This window comes from Macrotis lagotis, chromosome 1 (assembly GCF_037893015.1).
Source record: "Macrotis lagotis isolate mMagLag1 chromosome 1, bilby.v1.9.chrom.fasta, whole genome shotgun sequence".
In the NCBI taxonomy this organism is placed as follows: domain Eukaryota; kingdom Metazoa; phylum Chordata; class Mammalia; order Peramelemorphia; family Peramelidae; genus Macrotis; species Macrotis lagotis.
Window position 1 is genome coordinate 863,506,129 of NC_133658.1, and position 17,225 is coordinate 863,523,353.

General features: G+C 56.2%; 1 protein-coding gene across 8 annotated transcripts in view; it reads left to right on the plus strand.

The window, feature by feature from the left end:
• AHDC1 (AT-hook DNA binding motif containing 1) overlaps nucleotides 1-17,225 on the plus strand; it is an 86,073-nt gene that overhangs the window by 48,603 nt on the left and 20,245 nt on the right. For 4 of the 8 annotated variants that reach the window (XM_074217975.1, XM_074217974.1, XM_074217973.1 and 1 more), the window contains 4 exons: nucleotides 5,579-6,540; nucleotides 9,733-9,863; nucleotides 10,002-10,036; nucleotides 10,948-15,732. In XM_074217975.1, coding sequence (XP_074074076.1) covers nucleotides 11,022-15,689 — 4,668 coding nt within the window. In that variant the 5' untranslated portion in view covers nucleotides 5,579-6,540; nucleotides 9,733-9,863; nucleotides 10,002-10,036; nucleotides 10,948-11,021 and the 3' untranslated portion in view covers nucleotides 15,690-15,732. The remainder of the gene's footprint in view (nucleotides 1-5,578; nucleotides 6,541-9,732; nucleotides 9,864-10,001; nucleotides 10,037-10,947; nucleotides 15,733-17,225) is intronic. The other 4 variants (XM_074217977.1, XM_074217978.1, XM_074217980.1 and 1 more) reach the window with 4 other exon arrangements.

The following is a 17,225-nucleotide window of genomic DNA, read 5'->3' on the forward strand; positions in this document are numbered from 1 at the left end:
TCCTGCCACACAGGCCCGTCCTCAAACTGTGGCCTAGACCTGTGTTTGTATGGGTATATGTGTGTATCTGTTGGGAGGGGGGTTGGGCCCCAGTGCTAGGGTGTTTGGCTGTATCCTATCTGACTCCTCCCTATCCCCACCTCCACCCCCAGGACAGGGACAGACAGACCCAGACCTCCCCCAGGTCCTGTTTATTCTTGCCCCACTGCCAGAATCCTTCCCAACCCTTTCTCTATTCCTACCATCGGGTCCCCCAGACACTCCAACTGAATTAAATAATAAATAACAGGGCAGAAGAGGGAGGGTGAATTAAGAGTTATTGCAAGAGAAAGAAGGGGAGGAAGAGAGTCTGTTTGTTTCCAGAGAGCTGCTACAAGCAGGTTTAGGGGACTGCCTGCCCTGGAGACATTCAGCATTGGGAGTGGAAGGGTGAGCACTGTCTACTCCCCTCTTTGAAAAGACCAGAAGGAGGGAGCTGGTGAAAGAGGTGTGGATCTGGCTTTGACTTTGAAAGGAGAAGGGTGGAGGCTGGACACCCTGCTCTGCAGCCCCAGATGTGAGCTCTGGCCTGGACCACAACCAACTCCAGGGGTAGGAAGGGGCTAGTTTCATCTGCCCCAGGTTCAGGGCCCCCAGTTTTTTCTCAGTCTTTGCCCCTTGGGTAGCCTCAGAAGACTGTGATCCTTCTACTTGTCATTGGTGATATCTTTGACAATCAGAGATGGACTCAATTTGGGCTACTATGTGTTCCCATAGGGTCATACTGCAAAGGATCTGTGCAATAGTAGGTTGTGTATAGGGCAGACTTCTTACTTCTTAGGCTCTTATGTGCCCATCCTGTGAGGGGTGTGTAAAAAGGGAGAAGGGGTGTTGCTGTGATCCCCTGTTGTCACGTGGTTGGTGGGGATAAGGGGCTGTTTATTTGGGTTCAGTATCCTTGTGTGACATTGTTTTTGCATAGGAGGAACAGGGAGAGTAAGCCCATTTGACTATCACAGTGAGGGACGCGTCACCTTGTTTCTAAATTTTTTAAAAAAAATTATTGATGCCATCTGTCTTTACACTAGTCATTTATTAAAAACAAAATAACTTAGCCCCTTCCTCCAGACTGAAACCTCCTGTGATCAAGGGGAACAATGAAGTGAAAAACAGTGACTGCATGTAACAGTGTATGCAGCATCCTGCCCTGCTAGTTCCCAACTTCTATGCCTCACAGAAGCAAGAGATCTGTGTTTAAGAACCCCTCGCCTAGTTCTCATTGTGGGGCTGGTGATGAAACTAGTAACCTTGACATAGTTGGGATGGAATATATGACAGGTTGTATTAGCATGTTTGCCCCATGCTTATAGGGAGAGGAAGGAAGGGACCAGTTGTCTACTTTTGGCCAGGGGTGACAGATGGGTGTGCATGCACGCTCACACATATGTGTGTGTGTATATGTGTGTGTATACCTGTCCAGTGCTTTTTGGTGATGATAGACGGGGTATCACTGGGGATTTTGTATGATCCTCAGGTGTCATCTTTATCATCTCTTGATCTGGAGGGAGCATCCCATGCCCTTTCCCATAACCTGGGTGCCTTTCTTTCTTTGGAATACCAGGAGAAAGAAAACTGATGTTGGGGGACAAGTCTCTCTCTATGTGTGTGTGTGTAAGTTAAGGAGTAGAATCTCTCCTGCCCTGTCTTCTGAGCCATTCTACCCCTTCTCCTCTATGGACCACAGAGCCCCAAAGGGCAAAGCTTTGGAGAGAGTGGCCAAGCTCTGGAGCCACAAAGAGGGAAGCTGGAGTGGAAAGAAGTGGAGGGAAAGAATGGGGTTCCCAGCTGGGGAGAGGAGATCCAGGACAAGGGAGTATAGGTTTGGAAGGTGGGATTCAAATGTGGAGCATCTATCATGGAAGGTACTCAGCTGGGGTAAGGGTGGGCTGAGAGAGAAGTCTCTGTAGGAGGAGTGAGTTCCTATGATCCAGGCAGATCAGAATGGGGGGGGGGTGCTTAGAGAACCTAAAGGGACCCAGATTCGAGGGGGGTCTTTGTAGGGTTGTGGGTGTCAGAATGGTGAGTCTTCGCAGGGCTAGATCATTCCAAATGAGGAAGAGGTCACCCCAGGGTGTTGGTAGCTCAGATGGGGGGAAAGGGACCCCACAGTGCATAGGGTTCAGGATTAGGAGGGGGTCTCCTCCGGACCCAAGAGGAGACATTGTCCTTTCAGGGCAGGGAAGGGGAACCTATGTTGTCTGCTTCTTTGCCCCCGAAACTGTTAAACTAATTAAGCCGGTAAAGCAGCAGGATTAATCGGGGCGAGCAGGCCAGGGGCTCAGGTAGTCGATTAGTTCACCGTTGAGGATATTGGATTTCTGAACCGCAAGTCAGCAGTATTCGGGCCTGTTATCTTTCCAAGGCTTGAGGGGTCAGGAGGTGGGAGGCGCTGAGCCTGAGATACTCCCCCCCCCCAACTCCTCAGGATTGTGCTTCCTCATTCTTGCCCCCCAGCCCTCCCTTGGCTGCTGCCCACAACTCCATGGCTGTGCCTCTCCCCACACTCAGCACATCTCCTTCCTTTCTCTCTCCCCCTCCCTATTTTTCTTCTTCCTTCAGTATCACTGTCTCCACCCCCCTACCCCCCCCCCCTTCATCCTTCCCTCTCCCCTGCTCATCCTGGTCTCTTCCAGGCTTTCATCTCTCCCTGTCTCTCTTTCTGTGAGTCTGTCTTTCTATCTCTGGCATTTTCCTCCCTTTGTCCTTCTCTGTATTCAGCTATCTCTCTGTGTCTCTGCTTATTTCTCTTTCTCTCTCTCTCTCTCTCTCTCTCTGTCTCTTTCATCTGTCTCCATGGTCCTGCTTCTGAGTTCATCTCTGCTTCTGTGTGTGTGTGTGTGTGTGTGTGTGTGTGTGTGTGTGTGTGAGCCTGCCTCTTGGTCTGTCTCTGAGAAGTCCCCACTCTATGCCTCTGTATTCATCTCTCTGTAGCTATACCTTTGTGAGACCCTGTGTGTCTCTCTCTTTCTGTCTGATGTGTCTCTGTCTCTGTCTTTCTCTTGTGTGTGTGGTCTGGGCTGATGTCTGTAAGCAGAAAAAAAATCTCTGGACCAACACCCCCCAAGCAAGGAGGCCAGAGCCCTGGCTAATGGAAAACATGTGATGGAGCCTCAGGCTGAGCATGCTGGGGAAAGTGAACCATGGCTCTCCCCCCTCCCCAACAGTCACCCCCGCTGGCCCCCACTGCCTCACTGCCCCCTCTTCAATCCCTGAGGTGGGACTTATCTTCCTCTCAGAGAAATCCCACCCCCAGCCCTCCTCTCTCACACAGTGGGGGAGATCCATTAGTTGGGGGGGCAGGTTGGGCCATCCAGGAGAATGGTCTTGCCAGACTGCACAGATGAAAGTCCTTAGCGATCCTTGGGGGACAGGTGCTGAGTGGGAGGGAGAGGGAGGGAGGGGTCAGGAACAGGCTGAGGGGACTGAGCAGTGAGGGAGTGGGGAGGGCCCAACTCCCCAGAACCCAGCCTGGGCTGCTACCCAGCTTGTCCCCCCTCCCTCGGGTTGGCAGGTGAAGGGATGATGGGGAGCATCTCCCCACCCCTGTTTTGCCCCCCCCATCTCTAGACCTGTTCCTAGTGTGTGTGTGGGGGGGGAATAAGCAAGGAAAGCAAAAGCAGGCAGGCTGTGGGGGTTGGGGGGGCCTAGAGGGACCTGAAGTCTGGGCACCTCCTCTTCCAGACCTCAGGCCCACCCAGGCTTGCCCCCACAGCCCTTTGGGGGAATGAGCAGTGATGGTGGTGGGGAGGCAGCAGGCATGGGAGGGGGACCCTCATTCTCCAGCGGCGCCAGGGGCCAGAAGATGCAGGGCTGCATTTCTGTACTGGAGATCAAGGTGGGGGAGGGGAGGGAGGGGGAGGGGGAGGGAGTAACTGGCAGGTTGGAATTCTCCTTCTCTGCCTGGTGGATAAATTGTCACTAATCCAGGCTTGGAAAGTCGTTAGATCCTACAGAGTACAGGAGATAGGGAGGGAGGCACACACACACCAACACAAAGACCCGCAACCTAGACAAGCACATACCACCTGCTCTAGGCTCTACCCCCTCCACACACACATGCACAAGGATGGTCAAGCTGTCACAAAGGCAGACACAATGACTGACCCACAATGTCACACAGACACAAGTGTTGAGATGCTGACACTGAGGCACACTATTCCACATGCATCATGGTCCCAGAGCTCAAAGAGCCCTCAGTGGGAACCTGCCCCCACACCTGGCCAGCCTAGCTCAGCACGGAGCGTTGAGGTACCTTCCCAACCCCAAACACAAGCAGTTACACACACACACACATACACATATACATATATCCAGAGAGACAGGGATGAGCAGGAGAACAGACATGGGCACAAGGCGCCAGGCTCCCACAGAGTGAGACACGAAGAGACAGATAAGAGAGTGGGAGTACAAGCCTCCCATGCTGGTGAACACTTCCCCAGCCCCTCTCCCATGCAGCCACATTCACACACACACACACACACACACACACACACACACACACACACAGAATCATACAAACATGCCCGTCTGGAGGAGCTGCATTGAACTGGGAGGTGGGGACTCTCTTTGGACCCCCGTACTCTGTTCCTTGGTGCCTGTATGATCCTGGGCAAGCCACCTTCTGCCTCGGGTTGTTTAAATGGATGGTTGTTGTTCTCTCAATCCCATGATCCTGTGACATGCATATAAGCCACATGCTAGGTTGGACCACAGGGAGACAGAACAGCTGGGGAGGAGAAGGAGGGGTGCTTCTTGGGGAATGATTCTTCTCTGCTTCCAGCCCTAGGGGAGGCAGACTATTCAGTGCCCCCTCCCACCTGTACATTGGGGGTCCAGGCCAGGTATACCATTGGAACCCAGAGCTATGCATAGGTGGATGGCTAAATAGGACATGGAGCTGATCCCTTGCTGCTTCCTCTTCACCCCACTCCCATATAGGCTCATACTCTTCCCTTTCCTCTGACCAGGTTTATTAAAAACAAAACAAAAATCTAACAAACCAAAAAACCCAGTGAGACACTCCAGACTGTCACAGATGGGGAGGTGTGAATGCCAGTGCTGTTTTCTCCATCCACTAAATTATCTGCCCTCACACCTACCCATACCTAGATTCATGTTGGGGCACATGTGTGTGTCACACGTGGAGTTGCTCCCCCCCAAGACAGACCCCATCAGAGCTGTCTGATGCGCAAATAGTGATTCCTCCCCCAGTGTTTCTGCTTACTTCATCTTTCCTTCCCCATTTCCTTCCCAGTCGGTTACTATCTCCTCCCTTTCTCCCATCTCTGCCTCCCGCCCTCAGCCCCTGGCCCCTGGGGAAGCAGGCAGCTGAGTTCCCCATCCCAGCCCTGCTCAGTGGGCCTCAGGCCAGGTATACCATTGGCGTAAACAACCTTTCTCCCCCTGCTCCCTCTTGTAGAGGATGCCTTGCACCCCTTCTGGCACAAATCCTTTCTATCTGAGTTTGCTCCCACCCCTCCCCCATAAGTCTGTTCCCTCTGTGTTCATGGCTGGGGGGAACCTGTGTTTGATTTTACAGATGGGAGTTTGCCTGACCACCAAGCCAGTGGCCTGGAGACTAGCAACTGGAGTCCATTACAAAGCACCTAAGGGGCCCCGGGCCGGGGGCGACACACGGCTGTCGTTGGAGACCACCCTGGGGACAGCATTGGTGACAGGGGCTTCCCACTGAGCCAGGACTGCCCCAGCCAGCCTGCTCAGGTAATGATGAATAGAAAGCTCTATGCCAACCTTTTGTCTGGCCTCCCAATCCCTGTCTCCCTCCTACCTGGACTCCACTCACCCCACTGAATTCCATTCCTCAACCCCCTCCTCCCCACCTTCGAACTCTGTTGCCCCTGCCCAATCTCTTCCTTCCTTTCCATCTTTTCTTCTACATGCCTCCTTTACTGGTATTATCTCCTTCCTTCTGCCATTTTTGCTTCTCTCCCCCCAGTTCCAGAGGCTATGGCTACAGACTAACAGGGAGCTGGAACCCAGACAGTTTTGTTTCCCAGTGTCAGACTGGAAATAGTGACTTAAAGTGACTTTATCATTTCCTGGGGAATTTTGGGGGTGGGGGGGAGTGATTGATATTTGAAAGGTTTTGTGGGTGTTTTTAGCTCAGCAAAGGGTGAGGTTAGGATCCCAGGGGGAAGAGGGAGACAGAAGAAAGAGATATTGGAGTTTTAGTCCCAGCCAGAGGTATTAGCCTACCTGTTGGTCTTTATGGAGAAATACTTCAAGATGTCTGTCTGTCCATCTGTCAGTCCATCAACATGCACCACCTCCTGTCCCAGTGGAGGGTCTAGGGAGAGAACATCAGAAGGAAAAGGAAGTGGGAGAGGAAGAGCATCATCAAGTGGCAGACATTGGGGAGCGCTGATACTGAGGGGAACCAGTCTCCTTGCCATCCTTCTGACCACTCTGGCTCAGCAGTCAAGCCTCAGGCACCATAGCTGCCCACCCAACTCAGAAGCCCTCACCTGAAGGCAGGGCTAGGTGGGTGCCAACCCAGGGCTGTGGTCTTCCAGCCCTGGGAGTGTCCTGGGATCCCTGCCTTTGTGTTAACTGTTATTTGAAAGATGAAAGTTAGTTTCCCCTTGTTTTCCTTGGGACTCTACTCTGATTTGGCCAGAGGGTTCCTGGGGGCTGAAGGCTTAGACCTTCTGAGATGTGTGTGTGTGTGTGTGTGTGTGTGTAAATTATATGTCCTCAGAGTTGTAGATGTAGGAACATCTGGGTATTGTGTATGAATGTGTGATGCACAAAGGATAGCATTGTTGTATATGTGTGTCTATGGGACTTTGGGTTCAGGGGTGTGGGTCAAGGGTTGTGTGTGCAAAAAGCTGTATGTGTATGTGTACACATAGAAGAGTGTCTGTGCCCTTGTACTCACATAGCAGGTAGGGGTGTATGTGTACGCCTGCCTGTGTGTGTGTGTGTGTGTGTGTGTGTGTGTGTGTGTGTGTGTGTGCGCGCGCGCGCACACACGCGCGCGCTGTTTGCACCCGTTCTACACAGCAGTGCCCAGCCTTGTGGCCAAATAGTTGAAGTCACTTCCTGCTGCATACAGCTTGCCATGTGAGCTGTCTGCCTGCCCGCCCGCTGCTCGTCCGCCCTCTGAGCTGGGGCTGAAAGTGAGGGGCTAGGGGCCAGGGGCTGGGGGGCTGGAGGCCAGGGGAAGAACACAATCTTCCAAAAGAAGAGACAGAGCTGTGTGAGCAAGCCTCCTGACCTCCTCCACACTATTTCTGAGGAAGAGGGTGGGAAAAATGGGAAGGGGGTGGTGGTAGAGGGAAAAACAAGAAAGGAGGGGTTGGAAAATAGGACGAGGGCAGAGCTAGTTAGGGAGCTGGGATCATTCCCAGTCTTGTCGTAAGGAAGGTCATAGGGCAAAGGAAGAACCGGAGAATAAGGGAATGGATGAAAAGATGAGAGGGAGAGGGAAGGAGTCTAGAAAGGTCAAAATCAAGAGAGGGGCTATGGGTGAGGCTTGGGGTACTGGGAAGTTCTTGTTCATTCTGGATCCTCTGATGGGGGGGAGCTCAGACCAAGATGACCCCTTGGAGAGCAGACACCACCCCCAGAGAGACAGCCCCCTGGAGCTTGCCCAGGAGGCTGGGAGCACAACACACCTGGCCCCTCCCAACACCAGTGGGGCCCTTCTGTGGGACAGAGACTTGGCAAAGGGCCTGGGCCCCATCAGCAGGAGGAGGAAAGGAGGGAGGATTTGGGGGGGGGGCCTTGGCTGAGAGCCTGAGAGGGTCCCTGTGCCCAGAGACACAGGAGAGGACCACCCCCTCTCCCTGCTGTGTGAGAGGAGGGGAAGGGAGCCAGCCCTGAGAAAGTAAGACCCCCTCCAGGAGTGGATGGAAGGGGGTAGGGACAGACAAGGCCCAGCCTGCCAGGTGCCCCCCCACACACACATTCTGAGCAGGAAGGTGATGGGAGGGGGGGCTGAGCCAAGAAAGAAAGCACAAGAGGAGCTCTGTGTGGCTTGTGGGGGGGGGGAGGCACAAACTGGGAGGGGGGGTTGGCCCTGGCGGCTCCCACTGGGTGACTGAGCCAAGCCCTCGGAGGGGCATCTGTAGCTCAGCAGGGACACCTAGTGGTAAGTGACAGAGACACATCCGGATGGGTGGCCCCTGGGGCGAGGGGCTAGAGGGAGGGGGAGTAGTGGTATGAGCAGAACTGAGGGAGATTTGGGAGAGCTGAGCCTGAGGGACCTAGGGAGATTCTGGAGGGAGTTAGGGAACTAGGGGATCAGATGGGAGGGGCTTGGATGGGGTCATGAGGCAGGAAATCCATTAGACTGGGAAGGCTGTAGGGTGGGGCTGGGAGCCGGGTTTCAGGGGGATATGGAGCCTGGGAGAGGAGGGTGGAGGCCATGAAGGAGGAGCCAGGGAGACTGGTGTGGCCACAGCTGGCTTTGAGGATGTGGGTGAGGATTTCTCTGGACACCACAGAGAGCAGGTTGCAAGGACAACATACCATAAGAACAGCAAAGACCTTTGGAGAGAGACCCTTCTCAGGTCTACTGTGGTCACAGGAGAAAGGGACCTCAAGTCAGGAAAGTCCTGACTTCAGATCCCATTTCACACACCATCTGGCAGATCATGAATCCTTCCTTCGCCTCAGTTTCCTCATCTTTAAAATGGGGATAATAATAGTCCCTCTCTCCCTTGGCTCTTGTGAGAGGCAAATGAGATATTTACAAAGGGCTGAACAAACCTTAAAATGACGCCCCAAAGCCATGAGTTCTCTGGTACATCTTGGAATGACTTGCTAAAGGAGGCAGGTTTTTCCAATGAGGAGGAGGGGGCAGAGGGAGCCCAAGGATTCAGGGGGGCTTCAGGCCCATTTTTTCTCTCTCTGTGTCTCTTGTTTCCTGGTCTGTAAATGGATGAACAGAAGCCCTCCCTTCCATGTTAGTGAGAGGGTTTCTCTCTCTCTCTCTCTCTCTCTCTCTCTCTCTCGCTTCCCATGGATCTGGACAAGAGGCTTCTCTGTAAATTAGAAGAGCCAGGGAGGTTTCTTCTTCCCTTTCCTCAGCTTATTGTTCCAATGCACTAGGGTTGGGGGGGAGGGGATGGAAGACTGAGGGCCAGGAGCAGGGATTTGGGGTCTGTGTTGGGGCCAAGCACTGGGCTGGGAGCCGGGAGCGGGGCTGGGAGAAGAGGCAGAGCTGAGCGAGCAGGAGGCTCCTCTCTCCATGCTTGGAATTCCCTCCAACTGAGCACATCCAGAGCTGGGCCTACTGCCACCTCCTACCCCCACCCCCAGCCACTCTCCCACCGGCCAGCTCTCCTCCTGGCCTCCTTCACCTCCTTCCTCTCCATTATCTAGGTCTGGGCCTTTTGTTAGCCAGAGATGGGGCGAGAAAGAGGGATGACATTTCTCTGAGAGAGGGCAGAAAAGCTCCTGGTTCTCGGATTTGGCAGCAGCCTCCAGAGAAGCAGTAGATTGTGGTGGGGAGGGCAGGGGGAGAGGCCTGAGACAGAAACAAAGGGAAGGGTTGGGATCTTGGTGGGTCTCGGTTCTCTGGGTCCCTGGCCCCCTCTATCCCTCATCAGCACCCATAGGTGAGCCCTGCCCAGAACCAGAGGGGTAGGTGATGTTCCTGCTCCCCCTGGGGGGTAGACCTAAACGTCCTTGGAGACCCTCCAATGCTGAGGACTCCGTGTCTGCTAGGTGCTGCCCACTCCCCCTGGCCTGGGGCCCTCACGGGAGCTTCCCCTCTGAGGTGGCAAGACACACAACTCACACACAGAGAATCCATCACTCTCCAAGCTCTTCACTCCGGGGCATAATTGCTCTTTCAGGTCAGTTGGATATCTTGGGGGAGGGGGAAGATGGAAAACATGGAACATTAAGGGAGGTGGGGACTGGAGGAGCCTCAGCTTAGGTGGGGGTAGGGGCGCTGGTAACTCAGGGTGTTTTTCTTTCTTTCTCTCTAACAGAAAATTCCATTGTCAGAGCCCCGGCCGCACAGAGGGTGAGTTTTTTTTTTCCTCCAGGGACACTACCCAGACCTGAGCAAGGGAGGGGCAGGTAGTGGATCCTAGGCCCAGAAAGCCTGGGCCAGGCTGCTCTTGGAGGCTCTGAAGGCCTGTAGTTGTTCTAAGAGGCCCTTGTTCTATTGAGGGCCCACCCCAAGTTTTGGCAGCTCCTGGGGAGGTACCTGGGGGAAGGATGGGGGTTGGGGAGTGCTTTGAACTCCAGCTTCTCTGCTCTTCCCCAGGATCTTAAAGTGATCTGGAGGAGCGAGGTTCTGGGTTGGGGAAATACAAAGGAGAGAGAGGACTTACTGGATGAAAACCTGGGTTTGAATACCATTTCAGATATTTGCTAGTTATGTGACTCAGGGAAGGTCTTTGAGCTCAAGTCTTCTCATCTGTTAAATGGGGGCAGGGTTAGGACTTGGGGACCTCCAAGGCTTCTTCCAGTTCCAAGCCTAAGATTTTATGAGCCTGTGAATTAAGTATCTGAGTTAAGTACCTAAAGATGGGGGGCGGTGCTACTGAAGTTCAGTCTAGAGTCCTGGGGTGGATATCAGAAAAAGGGAACCGATGGGTCCTAGGGTGATATCTAAAGATAGGGACAGATAGAGTCTAGGGTCCTGGGGTAGATATCTGAAGAAAAGGTTGATGGGGCTCAGTCTAAGGTCTTGGGGTAGGGACTGAAGAAGGAACTGATGGGATCTTGGCCTAAGGTTTTGGGTTGGGTATCTGAAGAAGGGGTTGATGGGGTCTCAGTCTAGAGTCCTGGAGTAAGGTCTGAAGAAGGGGCCAAGGCTGGTATGTAGGATAGGCTGAAGGTCGGGTCTGAGGAAATGCCTCCAACAGGTGGGTGGGGGCTCTGAGGAAGCTGGAACACCTGTCATTCTCCTGCTTTGTGTCACCGCAGGTCTGTGTCCCGGCTTTCCTGACCCTCATGTCAGTCCCGGCCCCGCCCGGCGGCCCTCGGAGGACGAGTTCAGGATGCGTGTGAAGCCCCAGGGCCTGGTGGTGACCTCCAGCGCCGTGTGCAGCTCGCCCGACTACCTCCGGGAGCCCAAGTACTACCCCGGCGGCTCCCCCAGCCCCCGGCCCCTGCTCCCTGCTCGGTCCCCTGCCTGCTCGCCCAACAAGGCCTTCCCCCGAACCTTCCCCGAGGATCCCCGTCCACCACCCCGAGGGGACCCCGGTACTCGGCGTCCACCGCTCCTCTCCAAGGGGGACGATCTGCTGCCCCCCCGTCCCCCGTTGCCCCCCCGGCCTTTCCCTCACGCCCGCTGTCCTGTGCCTGGCGGGGGGGGCTCCAAGCGCCGCTGGGGCAACGGGCGGGTGAACCTGCACCCAGTGGTGCGGCTGATCGACATCATGAAGGACCTGACGCGGCTGTCCCAGGACCTGCAGCACAGCGGGGTCCACCTGGACTGCGGGGGCCTGCGGCTGAGCCGCCCCCCAGCCCCACCCCCTGGGGATCTTCAATATAGTTTCTTCTCCTCACCCAGCCTGGCCAACAGCATCCGAAGCCCCGAGGAGCGGAACCCCACCCATGGCAAGGCTGAGAGACCCGGGCGAGCTCTCTATGAGGCAGAGCCTGAGCAGAGCGGCAGCCCCGAGCCAGGCCAGGGCACCAGCCCTGGAGCCGCCACTGGCCTCCCCCAAGAACCGGAGCCCGATGCTCCCGACTACTCTGAGCTGGCCGATGCGGACATCCTCAGTGAACTGGCCTCTCTTGCCTGTCCTGAGGCTCAGCTGCTGGAGGCCCAGGCCCTGGAGCCTCCATCCCCTGAACCCGAGCCTCAGCTCCTGGACCAGCAGCCCCGCTTCCTGGACCCCCAGGTACTGGAGCCTCTCGGGGAAGCGCTAGAGTTGCCGCCACTCCAGCCCCTGGCCGACCCACTGGGGTTGCCTGGCCTGGCCCTCCAGGCCCTGGAGACATTGCCAGATGCCCTCGAGTCCCAGCTGCTTGACCCCCAGAGCCTCGACCCCCTGCCTAAGCTGCTTGAGGCCCCAAGCCACCACCTTGAGTCACAGCCACCGATGGCTGGCTGTGCGCTAACTGAGCCCCTGCGGCTGGACCTGTGCCCTCCCCGAGGGCCCCTGGGGTCTGAGGGCCACCCCAAGTACGCCCTGCGGCGGACCGATAAGCCAAAGATTTTGTGCCGCCGTCGCAAGGCGGGCCGGGGCAGGAAGGCAGATGCCTGTCCTGAAGGTCGCCTGCTGCCCCTGCCCATGCCTGTGGGCCTGGCGGCTGCCTTGGCAGAACCTGTGCCACCCCCACCGGCTGTCGTCCCAGTCCCTACCCCAGAGCCGGACACTGGGGTCCCTCGCCCTCTTGTGCCCACCCGGAAGGGCAAGTGTCGAGGAGTGAGGCGGATGGTGGTGAAGATGGCCAAAATCCCCGTATCCCTTGGACGGCGGAACAAAACAACATACAAAGTGTCCTCCCTCAGTAGCAGCCTGAACGTGGAGGGCAAGGAACTGGGGGTGCGGGTGTCAACTGAGCCTACCCCACTCCTGAAGATGAAGAACAATGGACGCAACGTGGTCGTGGTGTTCCCACCTGGTGAGATGCCTATCATCCTGAAGCGCAAGAGGGGCCGCCCCCCTAAGAACCTCCTGCTGGGCCCAGGGAAACCCAAGGAACCCACTCCAGAGGTGAAGAAGCGGAGGAGACGGAAGCAGAAACTGGCCTCGCCTCAGCCCTCCTATGCGGCTGACGCCAATGACAGCAAGGCCGACTACTCAGATGTGCTGGCCAAGCTGGCCTTCCTGAACCGCCAGAGCCAGTGTGCGGGCCGCTGCTCCCCGCCCCGCTGCTGGACCCCCAGCGAGCCCGAGTCAGTGCACCAGGCTCCTGACACCCAGAGCATCTCCCACTTCTTACACCGCGTGCAGGGCTTCCGCCGGCGGGGTGGGAAGGCAGGGGGCTTTGGTGGGCGGGGTGGTGGCCATGCCGCCAAAGCTGCCCGCTGCTCCTTCAGTGACTTCTTTGAGGGCATTGGGAAGAAAAAGAAGGTGGTGGCAACCCCAGGGGTAGGGGCCATGGGCCATGCCGAGCTGGGCCACCCCCGCAAGAGGGGTCGGGTAGAAGTGGATGCGGGAGGGAAGCCCAAGAGGAAAAGACGAGCACGCAAGAATGGGACGCTGTTCCCTGAACAGACCCCTGGGGGTCAGAACTTTGGGGATGGGGGTGCCGAGTGGACTGGGGAGAAGGGCAATGCCTGGGCTCCCCATCACGGACATCCCGGGAGCCAGGCTGGGCGAAACTGTAGCTACCAGGGGGCCGAGGCCCGGGCCTTTGCCTCATCTGGCCTAGAGAGTGGTACCTCTGGCCGAGGTGGGTACTACGGGACGGGTACACCCTCGGCCCAGGCAGACCTCAGCCAGGAGCGCCACAGCCTCTTCACAGGCTATTTCCGTTCCCTGCTGGACTCAGATGACTCCTCAGACCTGCTGGACTTTGCCCTTTCAGCTTCTCGTCCTGAGTCACGCAAGTCGTCAGGCACCTACACGGGGCCCCCCACCAGTGCTCTGCCTGCTCAGGGCAGGGGCCTGGCTGCCTTCCCTAACCGGGGGGCTAAGGCCAACCCAGCAGTTGGTGGGGGTGGCACTGGGACAGAACCATCCTTCCAGCCAGTCCTGCCCACCCGCCAGGCTTTCCCTCCAGGGAGGGCAGCGGGCTATGGGGTGACCCCAGCCACATCAGACTGTCGGGCCACTGAGGCCTTTCCAAAGTTGGCGCCGCCCTCCACTGTGGCTCGTTCACCCACTGCCCACCCACCAGCGGGCACCTACCCCCAGTATAGCAGTTATGGGGCGGGTCAAGGTGTGTTCCCACCAGGGAAACCCTTTTCGGGGCAAGACTGTGCCAACAGCAAGGACTGCAGCTTTGCTTATGGCAGTGGTAGCAGCCTCCCAGCCTCACCCAGCAGCGCCCACAGCGCCGGCTACGCCCAACCCACAGCGGGCCCCTGCCTGCCCTTGGGCAAAGCCTCCTTCTTTAACAGCTCTGAGGCGACTCCTTTCTCTGGCTCGGCCCCCACACCGCTCCGCTGCGACAGTCGGGCCAGCACCGTCTCACCTGGGGGCTACATGGTGCCCAAGAGCACTGCTACCCCCACTGCCTCCTCCTTCCAGCCCTCACCTGAGAACTGTCGGCAGTTCACGGGAGGGTCGCAGTGGCCTTTCCGGCAGGGCTACGGAGGCCTGGATTGGACGTCGGAGGCCTTCAGCCAGCTCTATAACCCTGGCTTTGACTGTCACATCAATGAGCCCAATGTGATCCTGGACATCTCCAACTACACCCCACAGAAGGCCAAGCAGCAGACCGCCGTGTCTGAGACCTTCTCTGAGTCGTCCTCTGACAGCACCCAGTTCAACCAGCCCACGGGTGGCTACCGACGGGCCAACAGTGAGGCCTCCTCCAGCGAGGGCCAGTCTAGCCTCTCGAGCCTGGAGAAGCTGATGATGGATTGGAATGAGGCGTCATCTGCACCTGGCTACAATTGGAACCAGACTGTCCTTTTCCAGAGTAGCTCTAAGCCCGGCCGGGGCCGGCGGAAGAAGGTGGACCTGTTTGAGGCCTCCCACTTGGGTTTCTCCTCTTCGTCCTCCTCATCCCCAGCCACAGCCTCCTCGGCCTATCCGTCCAAGCGGAGCACTGGACCACGGCAGCCCCGGGGGGCCCGGGGGGGTGGGGCCTGTTCGGGGAAGAAGGAGCGGGGTGGTGGGGCAAAGGCCAAGTTCATCCCCAAGCCACAGCCAGTTAACCCCCTGTTCCAGGACAGCCCAGACCTGGGCCTGGACTACTACAGTGGGGACAGCAGTATGTCGCCTTTGCCCTCGCAGTCTCGGGCTTTTGGGGTTGGGGAGAGGGATCAGTGTGACTATATTGGGCCCTACTCTATGAACCCATCCACACCGTCGGATGGCACCTTCGGGCAGGGGTTCCATTGTGACTCGCCCAGCCTGGGCCCTCCCCCGGACTTGGACAGCAAACATTTCCCTGGCCTCGCCCACCCTCTGGGAACACCAGGCCCACAGACAGTGTTTGATTCGGGTCTCCAGAAGGCCTATTCCCCCAACTGCTCGCCGACACTGGCCTTCAAAGAGGACCTGCGGCCAGCCAAGCTGCCCGCCTGCGAGCCACTTAAGCATGGCCTTCAAGGCACCGGCCTAAGCCATGCCGCGCACCTGAGCTGCCGGGACCTGCCCCTCGGCCAGACCCACTACGACTCGCCCAGCTGCAAAGGTGCCAGCTATTGGTACCCACCGGGCTCAGCCGCGCGCAGCCCACCATACGAGGGCAAGGCTGGGTCGGGGCTGCTGGCTGACTTCCTGGGCAGGACGGAGGCCTCGTGCCTCAATGCCCCGCACCTCACCAGCCCCCCAGCCACACCCAAGGGGGACAAGGAACCACTGGAGATGGTGCGGCCCCCTGGTCCCCCCCGAGGGGGCTACGGCTGCCCTCTCCTAAGTGACTTGACCCTGTCACCTGTGCCGAGGGACTCCATGCTGCAGTTGCAGGACACATACAGGTACCCCGGCTTTGTGCCCCAGGGCCACCCTGGCCTGGGGGGTGCCCCGAAGAGCAGCTTCCTGGGGCCTATGGGGGAGCCACACCCTGAGGACACTTTCACCGTCACCTCCCTGTAGTGCCAACTGAAGTGCCAACTGGACAATGAGGTTTTCTAACAGGGTGAGTTGGGGGTGGGGCAGGGCCCAAGGGAGGGGAGCATCTGAAAAAAGAATGGTGGGGGGTAGGAGCCATCCTAGAGGGCATGGAGGAGAGGGAGCAATCTGGACCTGTTTAACCTCTCCTTGTTGGGAAGGAACCCTGGATGGGGACATGTAGGTGAGGGGACTGGGTCTTCCGGGGAGATCAGGGGAGGCCTCGTTGGAGAAGTTAGGGAGATGACTGGGAGCCTGGCTGCCAGTGCTTGGGCACAGTCTTTTCCCTTAAAGGAGCTTCAGCTCCTGAAAGGTGCTCCCACAGAGTCTTTACTTCTAGGAGAAGTCCCTAGGTGAAGTCAAGGTTATTCTGAGTGTGTAGCTAATATGGTTTGATCATGAGTTAAATGAGAGTAGGATGGGGTGGCTAAGAGTTTTTTCAGTGAAAGTGAAGATTTTTCATCTGCTTTTTGAGCTCCATGAAAGTCTGTTTAAAGCCCTCAGCCCTGAGATGACTAGGTATTCAGGATATGATACTAAATTATGGTGATGGGGGGACTTACCTGGATGGGAGATTTGGTGTTAGAGAGATATAGGCCAAGGGTCAGTGAGAAGGACCCAATCAGTGAGGAACATAGGGAAAGTCCAAGAGATGGGGTTCAGTGGCAGGGAGATAGGGTTGGATATAGAGATCCTAGTAAGTATCACAGAGCTAGGGTGCTATAGATTTGGGGGCAGAATGACATACCCAGAGTACAGTAATCTAGGCATACCCTGGAGGTGACTGTCACCTTCTTGTGTCCCCTCCACTGTCCAGACAACTGTCCCAAGGTGATGGCATCATGGAAAGTGATGACAGCTTTGGAAGACCAGGCTGGAGAGAGCTGGGGGAGGCAGGTTTTCTGGCCTTGAATACTCAGTCCCCTCCACTCAAAGTCAGAGAGCAGAGGCTAGACAGTATAAGTAGTGTCCAACCTACTCTTGGTGTTCCTGATGGCTTTGCAAGTTCTCCACTTTTTGAGGGGTGAAGGTTTCATGGTCTTCCTCCTCTTCCCCTGCTTTTTACTCTTAGTTTGTGGTTGATTGGTTGGTTTTTTTAAGTAAAATAAATTCAAACGGCAGTAAAAATTTACCACTTTATAATATAAAACACAAATCCAGCCTAGACATAATAATACTACCCTAGAACCCTCAAAAATATTCTGGGCTCAAGATATCCCATATCATGATGAAAGGCAGACAACAGGTATGTCTAGTGTGTGTGTGACAGAGAGAGGAGAGAGAATGAGAGAGATAAAGAAAGACAACTGGACAGGTGGACTGTCTAGTTGTACACGATTGGACAACAAGCATATCCAAATGTCAAAAAATGGTGGTCACCAAATGACCAGCAGTGAGCTTCTACATGGTGAATTTCCAAGTGACTTCCTGTTGTGGTTTTTCAAATTCTAACATCCCTCTCTGTAGATTTGAAGCAAAGGTGAACCAGGAGATGCCAACCTGACCTTGCCCCTTAATGGC